The 14,028-nt window shown below is 40.7% G+C and overlaps 1 protein-coding gene across 8 annotated transcripts in view; it reads right to left on the bottom strand.

The window, feature by feature from the left end:
• The window catches only part of LOC311163506 (microtubule cross-linking factor 1-like), a 102,195-nt gene that overhangs the window by 80,861 nt on the left and 7,306 nt on the right, over window positions 1-14,028 (bottom strand). For all 8 annotated transcript variants that reach the window (XM_084222405.1, XM_084222408.1, XM_084222406.1 and 5 more), the window contains exons 2-3: window positions 9,514-9,738; window positions 7,856-8,014 (exon numbers count right to left, since the gene is read on the bottom strand). In XM_084222405.1, coding sequence (XP_084078531.1) covers window positions 7,856-8,014; window positions 9,514-9,711 — 357 coding nt within the window. In that variant the 5' untranslated portion in view covers window positions 9,712-9,738. The remainder of the gene's footprint in view (window positions 1-7,855; window positions 8,015-9,513; window positions 9,739-14,028) is intronic.

Genomic DNA, 14,028 nt, shown 5'->3' with positions numbered 1-14,028 from the left:
GTGTGAATTTAGCTGTGGATACTCCAGCTTTAAATCACAGCTTCTGTTCACAGAAACAGCAGCATGCTGTGACAGTTTACTCCTCCTGAAACAAAGTCTTGTCCACACCTTGGCAAGGAAAACAAAGGGTACTGTCTTCACCTAGGACTTATGCCCCAGTTGAAACACAGTTTAGAATATGGAGAGCATGCACTTATTTTTTCCTCCAGAACAGTGCTTGAAGAGTTTGCTACCAATATTTTAAAAGGGCTTGCTGAAGAAAACCTTTAATTATGTTAGGATACATTAAGAGAAGGAATGAAAAGCAAATTAGGTATTTTTCAAATGAAAATGTCACAGAGACTACAGTTTGTTTGCACTGTCACTGCTGAAGCCCATGTGACAGACAGCAGGATTATTTTTGGTAACTGGGTGGAGGATGGGGAGACTGATACACTATTTGAACTTCTCCACACCAGTCTCTGCTATCGAAAAAGTTACCAAAAGGCTTCTGCTATGTAGTAAGGAAAATTAATTATCAATGGAGCACAGAGAAATTTAATTTATCTTACAAAGAAGGTTTCTTTATAACTAACTGGTATCTAGACAGTCATGCAGCCATGGTAGGTCATTTTTCCTGCTGTAAATGCCATCACCTAAACATAATTTCTCCATATGCAAAGGCCAGTTGTGGTTCTTCAAAGTATTTGGGAGTAATGAAGGGGGTGAGTCAGCAGAAGCCCATGCCTGGAACGAGAAACTCAGGCTGAGGAACAGAAGAGAAATAATTTTGCATGAGACAGATCTCTGGATCTGATCAGCAGAATCACTGTTACTTCATCTTAAAATCACTCACTTCAAAAATTATAATAGTATTTGGAAGTAGTGTCAGATGATTGCTGGCCAGTCTGGACAAATAGCAAATACCTAGAAGACAAAGACTAATCAGAGCTTGGTGACAACTTATTTGTTAAATCATAATTCTTAATTTCAGATGCAGATACTGCTCAGGGAGGGCATTTATAACATAAGAGAGTGGCACAAAACATTTGGAAAATATGAGGGGTCCTTCGGTTTAAAGATATTTATAAATTTCTAAGAAGAAATGTCGACAGTGCATTAGAAGATGTATAATAATAACTTAAAAAAAAAATCATGCTACTGAGTTTGCTTCCTAATTACTGTGTTTTTGAGTCCAGAGAGATCCATTCCCATGCATGGCCTCCTACTAAGAAAGAGCAGAACATTTCACTCTCTGTACAGTTCCTGAAATGCCACAACAAGTATAAATCATTCACTGTGGGTAGGTACCAATTTATTATTTATCACAGCGAAAAAAAAGATATTGGAGACAAAATGGTGCTGCAGTAAAACTTTCATTCAGTTAATGGGTTTAGTTATGATTATTGCATAGGACTTCATTACTTAAAACTGTCACAAGCACTAAATTCTAAACAGGGTTATTGAGTCAACATATTGTTCTTGCTTAGTCCTTTTAGTGTTACTTAAATCCTGTCCTGTTTCTCATAAATTTCCCTTCAGGTAAACTCACTGATAGCTAAAAAAAGGCAATGTATTACAAAAATCAAGGAATTTTCACAGTATATCCCAACTTCTGTGAGAAAATATTCTTTGAAGAATGTCTGAAAAACATTATATGCCACTTTAATAAATATTATAAATTCATATCAGAGCAAAAAGAGGGAAAACTGATTTCAGCTTGGGATAATCACAGTTTATACACATGTGTAGAAGCATGTGTTTTGCCCTACTTACAAGGTTCATGGCAATGAAAATCACTGTCACACTCAGCTCCAGATTTCACACACAGCAGCCTCCAGATTTCATTTTTCTATGTTATGCTTATAGAGCCGAATTCTTCTATGAACAAAATGCACTCCACCTCTATTGATGTTAAACAGAGTACTGCACTTGCACTTCAGAGCAAAATTTGTCTCAAAATAATATATCTGAAAGACTTTTCAACTTATCTTGTATATTTCTGTCATTTTTATAAGGCCCTGAATGTAGGTTATCACTCTGTTATACAAATATTTTAACAGAAAATTTTCTTTGACTGTTAAAAGCAGCAGTTCTTGAACAGTGCCTCAAAAATAAGGTGCTGCAGAGGAGGAGCAGAGATTAAGCTTAGGCATTACACCATCCAAAGCAAGAAAAGCTCTTGGATGAAAGAGCATTTATAGAAGTCACTGTCCTATAAAGCCCACAGGTAACCTGGGGAAGCCCATTTACAGTAGGTGCTGGTTCTCATCTCTGTGTCCTGAAGAGACATGTTGGAAGCATTACCATGGGCCAGAGGACTTGTACTTCTTTCCTTAAGCAGAAATGAATGGAAATAGGATTTCTCACCTTTTGCCTCTACCCTTATTTGTAAAAACACCTCTGAACATGAGTGCAGCCATGGCCCTCCATCACCTGGAAGTGGATTCCTGAGTGAAGATGCCCAGGGAACAGCACCTGGGTCTCTGACAGTCCCAAAAACCTGAAGGGCTTGAAGCATTTCATCTCAAGTTAGGAGCTGGCCAAGAAAACTTCAGTGTGACATGGGAGGCTGCTGCTACAACAGAGGTCCTTGCAAGACAGAAAGGAACACCTCTGGCTGCTCCCCCTCTGCTCCTTCTGCTTTCAGTGGCCATAAGAAAGACTGTCACCTGCTCAGCACGGCCAACACACAACCAGCACATTTCTTCCCAGTAAACCCCTTTTTTCCCAGTTACACAATTCTCATTCATTCCTTGCTAGCCCATTTCACAGTCCTCACATCAAATCTCCCAGCAGCTGCTGCCCCTGACCTTATTCCTCCCCTCTCTTTGTCTGCTCTGCTGGGGCTGCCTATCCCCAGCAGTGTCAGTGCTGCCACAGCTCTGCCTCATTCTCTACCCTGGCTCACCACGCCAAACCCAGACAAAGGACATGGGAAAATACACGTTTAGCAGCTGCAAACAGGCAACCAACTCCTTCTCCTCAGGGGGAACAGGAGCTGGTCCCATGCCATCTCAGTGCTTTTCTTCAATAAGCAGCAAAAATGGTTTGTTCTTCCCCAGGTATGGAGCTTTCAGAGACAGGATTACTCTGAAAGGTACTGCTGGCAGGGGAATTAATGATGGCTGTACATAAAGGCACCCAACACTTGCCAAGCACGATTTCCTAGTTGTTTACACTTAGACTAAAAATAGATCATCCTTTTTGTGAAGTATCTTTCCTGGGAAAGTATAAGGAAGAAGTTCTTGGTGGTTCCAAAGACATGAAGTTTGGGGTAAATTAGATGTCAAGTGGGGATGTTGAGTTCTCAAAGAAAATCCACTTGCTATTGTCAAGCCTTTGAGAAAAGTTCCTATTTGTAGATGCTCAGAAGAGGATTGGTAAGGGCTTTGCACTGCTGCAAAGGAAAGGAAACTTTGGGAAAAAAAGTGTTCTGAATGCTTTCTGGTTGATTGATTGAGAAAAATTCTTAATACACATCGATATTTCTCATGAGGTGCATTAGGATATTAGGAAGGGGGAAATGACAGCTGCAGGGATGTTGCTGAGGTAATTTGTTAGTGATGGAGTCATTTTTTTTCTGTCCTGGCAGCCTGCTGACTCAAATGGCAATGTTAATAACCCAGACAACACGAGGAAAAAGCAAGCAAGCTTTGGCAGGGATATGTGTTCTTATCAAATCTGCGAGGGCACGCTGCCTTTGCTTCCAAAGCTGTAAAGAGGAAGCAGCTTTGTTAAATCACAGAAAATCCTAGCAAATTCCTAGAAGGGACAGTTCTCACAAACATCCCAGGATATGCTACAAAGAAGCATTCACAGCAGTAGGAAAACTCTGCAGCTCTGATGGAGAATGCCACAGAAAAAGGTATCAGAGGGTGGTGCAAAACCAGTTGAAATGTTCACAGTAAAAAGGGCAGAAAGGGAAGATTTGAAAAATGAAAACTGAAAAAGTAGGTGAGTGTAATCATGGAAAAAATCCATGAACCACAGTGCTTCAGCAGATAGAGAAGACTGACACAAAAAAAACCTTGCTACCTTCAGTAAAGTTAAAAAGCATTCAGTGAGAAAACATTATTAGCCAGTGAAAGAAGCATCTTCAAAAGAATCAGTGACAGTATTTCAGGCAAGAGTAGCAGACGATGAACAGTGATAAACGAGTAAAATCTGAAAAATTTAGGAAGTATTATGGGAAAGGAAAGAACTATATTATCTTTTGGCTAAGAGAACTGAAAGCAAAAAAGGAAGTACAGAGGCATGAGTAAGCAGAGTGAATGCCAGGATACTGATGAAGACATTCAGAGAAGAATGATGTCTAACTGGAAGACATTGGAATTGGACAAAATTCACAGGCATTCATTAAATATCCTTATCAACTCATATCTTAGCTCAAAACACAGGAAATGCAGCAAAAGGCTGGTGGGATGGAGCACAGTTATGAAAAAAAAGAGAAAGACAAAAGGAAAGAAGGAGGTGGCATCCTAAAAACCTGCAAGTGACTCACCAGTTATCTGAGAGCTCCTTAATGATACAATCAGTGAAAATCAGAATATTTTTTTGATGGGGAGCATTTGGCAGATACTAGAACAGAACAAGGGCCTAGATGCTGTTTTGACAGATTATGCAAAAGCTTCTGAAAATGTGTCACAGAATGGGAATCCAGAAGCACCTGGGACTGGGGGGGGAAGGGCATTAGCAGCAATTCACAGGGAGAGGAGAAGAGAGGAGAGGAGAGGAGAGGAGAGGAGAGGAGAGGAGAGGAGAGGAGAGGAGAGGAGAGGAGAGGAGAGGAGAGGAGAGGAGAGGAGAGGAGAGGAGAGGAGAGGAGAGGAGAGGAGAGGAGAGGAGAGGAGAGGAGAGGAGAGGAGAGGAGAGGAGAGGAGAGGAGAGGAGAGGAGAGGAGAGGAGAGGAGAGGAGAGGAGAGGAGAGGAGAGGAGAGGAGAGGAGAGGAGAGGAGAGGAGAGGAGAGGAGAGGAGAGGAGAGGAGAGGAGAGGAGAGGAGAGGAGAGGAGAGGAGAGGAGAGGAGAGGAGAGGAGAGGAGAGGAGAGGAGAGGAGAGGAGAGGAGAGGAGAGGAGAGGAGAGGAGAGGAGAGGAGAGGAGAGGAGAGGAGAGGAGAGGAGAGGAGAGGAGAGGAGAGGAGAGGAGAGGAGAGGAGAGGAGAGGAGAGGAGAGGAGAGGAGAGGAGAGGAGAGGAGAGGAGAGGAGAGGGAGGGGAGGGGAGGGGAGAGGAGAAGACTGTGAAGGATTATTTTCACAGTAAGACACAGAAATATTATCTAGTGACAAGAGAGGAAAATCTTTCTCATATGTACTTAATAAAACAACTTGAAATTACATGGTCAGTAGGAGGCAAAAAAATGTGCCAGTTAAAACTGTAAGGCTTCTTTCTTAAGGAAATAAAATTTTTATTTAGATAGAACAAGCCCATATACCCAAGAAATCCTGTTGAAAATATCACAGGAGATCAAAACAGGTATTGGTGCAAAAAACCAAAACAAAAACAGCACTAAACATGATAAATGTTAGAAATTCTTCAAAAGATTATGGTAAACACCAAAGGTGGCTTTAAAGAAAGAGTGCTTTTAGAGACATGTACAATTCCTAAAGGTATTTCAGCATGTAAAATACATTAAAGTTAATCAACATATATGCCATCTACTGCAGTGAGAAATGGGAGCTGAGGGAATTGCACGGCACGCCAAAGCAGAAGCGAGCACTGAATTAAGCAATAAATATGAACATAGATGGGAGAAAGCCTTTCTGTTGATCCAGGGATAGAGAATAGCCAAAGATATTGCAGAGAATGAGCATATGGTTGCAGGAAGCTGTATCAGAGGGTGAATACTGTCTAACTGGGTCTCAGGCAACGCTCCAGGACCAGATAGGAAAACGCTCCTTGTAACTGTCAGCCCTTAGATAGACAAGATGCAGTCAGGGTGGATTGGGAAGAAGCTTTGGGGTCACTTTTGTCCTGATCTATAAAGCACTAGCTCTCCACTGGCATGCCTATAATACATTCCTTGCACACATTAAATGTTCCTAAGGAGGTGCCACTTCTGGCAGTCATTTGAACACATCTTGAGTGAAGAATATTTTTTTTTTTAGCAATGTCAACAACACTGCAAACACACTAATCTGACACATGCGTAGCTGTGTTTCTCCAGCTTTTGGCTCATCTGTCCTTGTGAGACCTGCAAAGGACTCCTACCTCATCTTCTCACCTCCAGTGACCTTGTGAAATTATGACTGCCAGAGAAACCACAACTCACGGCATGCAAAACCAGACTATCTCTACTACTAGTACTACTACTACTACTACTACTACATCTCATGATCCCTCTTATGCCCTGCTTGATCTCCAGATCAGCATGAATACATACCATCATTCTACCTGCTATCTCTCCCTTTCCCTAGCTTCCCTCCAGCTTTTGCCTCTTACTGGCAAAGAATGCATACAAAGTAAGGGTGCATTCACCTCATCTTGCAATCCAGCAGAGAGACAGCTGACTTAGCAGCACTTCCCATCACAGCTAGGCTGCTGCAATCTAACCAGCAAGGCAGATTCAGCCTGGTTAGAGCTAGCTTGAGCCTTCAGCACTGCTGGACCATTTTTTCCCTCGCTTCTCCCCCACAATTTAGTTTCTGCTTGAACCCCAAGACTATCAAGCAGTACCCAGTGGACCTGCATGTTAATCTACAACAAGCAATAAATAATGTACTGTTTATGAGATGGCATTTTTTTACAGAGCAGAGACTGCAGACCCTGTAACATGGTATCTTGTCCACTTAGCATTCACAAAAACATCGAGAAAGAAGAATAGCTAAAACATCAGGTTCACAAGTAATCTAAGCAACACTGATAGGTATACCAGCTGAGGATCTGCTCTGTTAGGAACAAACACTCCAAAACTCCTGCACTGGACTACTCATAACTCAAACGCACTGAGAAATTAAATAAGGGCTGTCCTTATAAAACTGAGCCAGGCTTTGTGCCAGTTGACTCACAAGTAATGTTGGAAAGATTAAAATAACACATAATTGCACCAGCTCTCTAAATCTGACCAGGGCTCAGAGGATAAATGTCTTACCTCATTACTTTTAAATGCTCTATCTCAATCTGGTTTAAAACAGAGCAGGGGCTGTGAACTGCCAATCTGCTGTACTGTTAAGGGAACAGAAATACCACTGCAGATTGGGATGTAGGCTCCAGCAAAGAGCTGTGCTTAGTATTTGGCTTCCCTTTACAGTCCCCTGCTCCTCAGCTCACTTGCTTCCAAGGATCATCACTTCACCCAGTATGACTGTGTGTCAGCACCAGTTAAAATGATCCCTTTTCTCAAGAGACAGCATTTCTGTGCCTGAAGTGCAATGTTATTTATACATTACAGACCACATTCCGGCTGCCCAGCTCATGCTGTTGGCTCCACCACCACCACCACTGAGGAGTACCAGCCAAACCAGCGGCTTGCCTATCTGAACCCTGCTCTCAGAGACAAGTCATGCACACTTCATTTGACTTTCAAGTAGGTGGAAGTCCCAGTCTGTGTAAAGAACAGCCAGAGCTAGCTGGAGTCAAATCAGAGAGAGTTTTGTGCCAGCAGGAAGAGAGTTCTTAAGGAGAGAGTTTAAAATGGGACAGAAGCCCTGTGAGAAGCCCCAGACAAAAAGTGGAGCATCACTCATCTACATCTCTATTGATTCTAAATTACCAATGACGTATCTGGGACATATAACAAAGGAGACCTTTGGGGCAATTGTACAAGCAATATCAGCAAGCACTTCATGTAAGAATTAGTCTAAGACACCTGCATGCCAAATTTCCATTCTAACCCATGCAACACTGCTCTGCATGGCTTTTCTGACAATTGCTTACCTCTTTTAACTTGTCCAGCTCATTTTGCAGCGTCTGCCTGGATACTTCCACCTCAATGATTTGCTGCCGAAGGACTTCATTTTCATCTTCTGCTTTAACTCGTTTCTCCTCCACACTCTCCAGCTCATGGTGCAGTCTGACAGAAACATCTTTGGCTACCTGGTCAAAAGAGCACAAATGCATGAGGATCATCCATGAGGAGCAACATATGTCTCCTACAGTGTGTCTCCTACAGTAAGAAGCATATCACAGCCCGAGATAGCCAAGAGATTTTTAATTCAATTATGACACTGTTGATGGAACACTCCAAGCCTTCCAAGTACCAAAATGAATATTCATTTCTAATAAAGGCATCCAGAATGAAAATATATTTGATTACCCATCTCCAGCTCCCTCTCCACATTATGCTAAGGCAATGTCATGAAGAGCAGGAGGGAACAAGCAGGCACCAAAGCTGCCCATCAAAGCCCCAGCACATCACACAGACAAAGCCAAAGACAAGGAATTGTGCTGTAAATCTGACGGGCCATCGATCAAAGCAGTCACAGCCACACAAACTTGCTGCTCTAGGAGCAATCACAACTAGGCAACAGTGATATGAAAGCACAGAAATATATGCTAGCTTAGGTTTTCCGAGTCCAGCCTAACAAGAAGAGATATTTACTCCAAAAACATTTGTTAAGGTGATACATCATACAACACAAGGAATTATGGAATTACAAGAAGTCAGTAATAAAAACACTCAATATCTCTTTCATTGAAATCTAGGTACAAGATTTTTACTGAGTAATGTATCATTGCTATTGTTATAAGGTTATAATTCAGTTTCCATCATAAAAGAAAAAATTAGATCTGACATTTTTAAGGGTTTGATGACTTGATATGTTACTCTCATTTCCACTGCTGACAACAAATCATTCTGGTTTCAGAAGGTTTTATGTTTTGCATTTATAAGTACAATATTTTTAATAATTCTAGTTACAAGCAGTCCTCTCTACAGAAGATTTTTAAAAACAGCTACAAGATAGCAATATGAAGAAAGATGAGTAAAGCTAGATAAACATCATGTCTACATAAAGCTTTACTTGGTCTTGATGGAAGCATTTCTGAAAGATACAAAAACTGTTTCAGTATAAATATAATTTTGACAGGTATTTGTGTTTGTAGGGAATGAGCATTTTGATTCTCTATCTGCCCTGCAAAAATATTTTAACACTCTGTTCCTGTTACAAGTAACCCACTAGACACCAAGAAATGCAACTCAGACTATTTTTTTTCCAGTTACTTTGCATAAGCAAGAAGTGAAAAGGAAGGAAACAGCATGAACTGGAAAAGGCATATCAGGTTTTGTTTACACAGTTTTGCAAAGCTAAGGTTTTCAGTAAAACCAGTAAATCAAGACCCTTTAAATCTTTCAAATGCAGAAATGTAACTTGACTGTATTTCTTTCATTTTGAATCTGAACACATGTTTTTTTACTCACTGACACATCTTCTTATGGCTATGAGCTGAATATTTGCTCTCCACCACAGCAAAAGGAAATTGGTTGTGACGTTTGGAGAACTACTGCTTGTTTCATGTGTCACCCTCACTTCCATTGCAGAGAGCCACATCACAGTCTGCTCTCTTTTGCTGTGGATATGAATCTCACAACCCACCTTTAAATCTTGTTCCAGGCTCCTAATGAGCTCTCCATCCACATGGCCTGTTTGTGCAACTTTCAAGCTTTTCTGTTCTGCTTTCCTGAGACGATATTGCAGAATGCGGCAATTCTTGTTCGCCCGGTCCAGCTCTCGCCGGAGCTCCTGCAGCTGGTAAACATCTTCCTCTAAATAGCTGTCACGCATTTCTTCCATTTCAGCCCGAAGTTCATCCAGCTCATCCTGTGAGAAGTCAAAACAGTGCTCCATCATACCTCTAAATCTCACCCATGGGAGCAAAATAGGAAACATGCTCGCTAGGATACCGCATTAATGAAATGATACAGATTGCAACACGCAGCTCCAGAAGCCACAGGAACAGAAGTTTTAACCCAGCACTGAGTAATTATGCTGAACTAAATTAATGAATACTTGTCATATTTCTTTCAACTGCTTTGATAATTAAAAACAAACCAGATGCTCTTGTCTCCTGAAACCGATAACCTTCATTTTACCATCTCAAGTCAAAATTAAAACTGCACAATACTTTACCAACATTTGAACTGATTCCTTGCTTTACTTGGACTACAGTAAACCTACCTAACCAAGCACTTCAACATCTCTGAATGGTGTGCCTTTTTAACAATCAACACCTCCTAAAAATGAAATTTTAAGGAAAAGAAGAGTCTCTTACATGAAATACTGAAATGCTCCATATGGAAATGCTGTCCCATCTGAGCCTAACACTGTGCAGTGGCTTAACGACATGTGGATTGTGTGCAGGAGAAAGTGGGGTTTTGTTGTGTGCACTCACATCTCAATAACAGGACCACAGGAACAAAACAAAACCTGTGCCTGTGGGAATAACCTGCTGGTTCTTTTCTGGGCATCATGAACTGCCCCAGTTCCACGTTGTACTGTGTGTAGCACTTGCTCTCTAAAGTCAGATTAAAGATTTACAGCTGAACAGGATAAGCTCTATCATTGCCATTTGTTTAAAATCTGCGTGACTGAAGCTCCAAAGCTAGAACTGTTGTAAAGGTCTTCCAGGCAGAGGAGAACAAAGTATTAAACTACTGCATGAGAAAAAAAAATGATTCTACAAACTGAACAAAATTGAGAAGAAAAAAAATAGGCAGGAGGAGAATATTTGAAATTAACTATTAATTTTTAAATTGGTTTCTTTAAAATTGCATTCGACATTGCAAAGATCAAATTTTCTGTGGAAAAACTTTGCTTAAATAAGATTCCAGGAGAACTTGTACTGGGGCTGGTTACACTGTGACCCCACTTCAGATCTGTAAATCACTCTTGAAATATCAAGGATGGCTGGAGATTATTTCACACTTGAAATTCCAAAGGTGGCCAGAGAATATTTCACACTTGTCTCAGGTGGAGAGGGCGCTGCTATGATGTCAGTACCCTTGACAAAGTCCCCCCTGCCCCTGGCAGAACCATTCCTGTCCAGTCCCTGCAAGAACACATCTGCCCATACTCTCCTGGCAGTCCTCTCAACCATTCCCCCTTCCCATGCCATAACCAGACTGACATATCAATCTTGCTTCATTGGAGCTTTGATAACAAATGCAGGGCAGATCTTGTTCCTGCCACATTCCTGACCAAAGGAAGATGGGTAGATGGGTTCTTTAGCCTTGTCAGTTATGTTAGAATTACAGCGTTATCCTTACCAAAATCCCATCCGTGTACAAATACAGCCATGGTTTCATTTCAATTAGTTGAGCCAGCGTAAATTTTGGGTACACACAAGGCCTGTTATTTCCAAAATTACAGCTCTGGGCTCACCAGTGAGGCTTTGCTCCACCAGCACAGCCCACTCAGGACCCTACACCGTTCTCCCTAGATGCTCTGAAAGGACAGAGGAGTTTTCTCACAAGCCCACTCTGTCACTGTACATTCTCAACATGTTCAGATTTCTGCTGCAGGAGCATTCAGTGCCACAGCCTCTCTGGGACAGGGGCAGGATCAGGACATTTGTGTGGATGGATAAACTCAAGGGTTACTCCCCAGTGAGCTGGATCAAGCTCACACCATACACTGTCTGAAAAGGAGTAGTGTGAGCACAGTCATCGAGGTTACCCTTACAGCAATAACATCCTCACAAGTTCCAAATACATTAATTAAGCACAAACAGCTGACTTCAACAAAGCAAATGAGCTCTGCAGACCAAACCCAGCAGGATTATTTCAAAACAATTTAGGGTTCAGGCTCTATCTACTCCTCCTCAGGACACAGCCAAATACTCTGGCCAGTTTACAGCCGAGGCACGGGTGAAGTTTTGATACATGATGTATATTTTTAAAAAGAAAAACATAGCAATGCATACTTGATTGGAGTGGGAACGAGACCTGCTTTTCTTTTCTGCATACACACTTATCACTACGCTTCACATTTATAGACACTTTCAAGAGGTGAAGTAAAAGTTTACCCAGTAAAGATAGGAGATGCAGAAGAAAATGTCAAGGTTTCAGGAACTGATTAGAGAGTAGCAGTGGCTTTTGAACCTAAGAAAAGGAGTACACTTGTGCATTATCAGCTTATTATTGAGGTATTTTGGCTAAGGTACTCATACCAAAAGTAGAGTCTTTACCAGTCAGAGCTAACACAGCCCTATGGAATGAACAGGACCAGAGTTATTTCTTAAGGGTTGTCTGCAGACTCAGGTATTGAATTCACCTCAAATAGATTTAAGTTCAATTAAATTTTAATGTCATCTTCAGAATGCTAATATTAGATTAGTAATTAGGTTGTAAATTAAAATTTTGAAAAACAAATCCACAATAAAGAAAAACAACTGTCATCAACAAATTAATGGGATCTGGTTTATAATCTGCTATTTACATTTAAGAACTAAGCAATGGCTTTCGTGTATAAAGTAGCCTGCAATTATAATGTCATTGCTCATCTCTTAAACTTCCTTCTTCTCTTTATCAGGTTTTGTTGGTAGTAAATTTCGTTGGTTTCTAAAGACAAATAATAAACAAAATTTGATTTTAAAGCATTTATTGCAACCAAATTTGGAAAGTGAACTTCACATAATTTTAAACAACCAAATCCCTGAAACACTCATCCCATTGAAACTGAATATTTCCAAATCCCATCTGTGGGCATGGGAGTTCTCCCAGCTGAAAAGTCACTCTGTCTCTGTTGGAGACTTCAATCCAATCTCTTTTCTCACAACAAAGAAGTTCCTCAAAGAGTTGCAAGCATTGGCATGAGTTATGTTTTAGGAGATAGGACTGTCTTTAATATCCTGGTAAACCAAAGTTTTCTCACTCTCTCTTACCAGCACAACTATGACTTTGCAAGTCAGTGTTGGGGTGTTTTATTTTGGTTGGTTGGTTGGTTGTATTTCTATTTTGTTTTTTTGGGGTGTTTTGGTTTTGGTTTGTTTTTTTTTTTTTTTGCGCTATGCTTGCCTCTGGTTTTGGTTATAAATACCAAGTTTGTTTTTCTCTAGTGTAATTTCAGAGATAAATTAAAATTTAGGATACAATGAAGGAGGCTGTACTTTAAAATCCCACACAGTTCTCTCTGATATTTTTTGACTAACACAGTTTCTTTTCCACAATTAATTTCTTTTCTACTCCCAAAATTTTCACATAGAAATCAAACTGTACCCTGACTTCTTGTATTTAGAGATACAGCACCCTTCGGATGAGCCTTAAAACAAGGCAACATGAGGCCACAAACAGTTTTCACTGTATAAGGAGCAGAAACCTCACTGTACAGGCTGCATGCAGCACCAGCCCATATTCTGCTGTATCGTTGCAGTGCTTGGGGCTTGAACCTATGTAGTCTGTCCAGCCCAGAGAGGACAAGAAGCAGATTAAATCAGACAGATTAAATCTTTTTGAATAGCAACATGAAGTCCTACTATTATATAATAAATATATAGAGAGGAACATGTCATCTCTGGAAAATCTGGCTCAGATTTTGTATGTCAGTCAGTGCACAATTATAGATACTGGGATAACCTTTAACTACACCATGAAAGTTTAACTTTGGTTACAATAAAGACACAATCTTGCTTTCAATACAGGCCACAAGGCCAGTGACAAGGGTGTAGATGATTTCATTTCTTAACAAGGAGTTTATTCTCCTTGGCAGGTACTTGTGATTCTGCTCTGGACACTGAAACTGTATGGTAACAGATCCAAAGTCAGAAAAGTTACAATTGCACCTGGAAAATCAGGACAGCTTTAACTCCCCCTCTAAAGTGATCCATGCACAGAAAATTAAGGAAGCTAAGTTAAAGACCCATGGAAGGGGAAATTACAACTGAAACTATGATGGTCCTACTTACTAAACTAGCAAACTACTGCTTTGAAGGAAAACATGTCAATCATTTGTGAAATCAAAAGTAAATGCAGCAAAGCCAAACTTCTCAGTGTGGTGGTTTGCAAAAAAGGGATGCTCTGGCTGCAAGGCAGATGGAAATAACAGATAAGCCAAACCCTTGACTTTATTAAAATCTATTGTTCTTACTACTCTTATTATTGTGAGTTAGAATTA

This window comes from Fringilla coelebs, assembly GCF_963513975.1.
Source record: "Fringilla coelebs genome assembly, chromosome: 1".
NCBI lineage: Eukaryota > Metazoa > Chordata > Aves > Passeriformes > Fringillidae > Fringilla > Fringilla coelebs.
The sequence above is the reverse complement of the archived record's forward strand: the minus strand, read 5'-3'. Positions and strand labels throughout refer to the sequence as shown.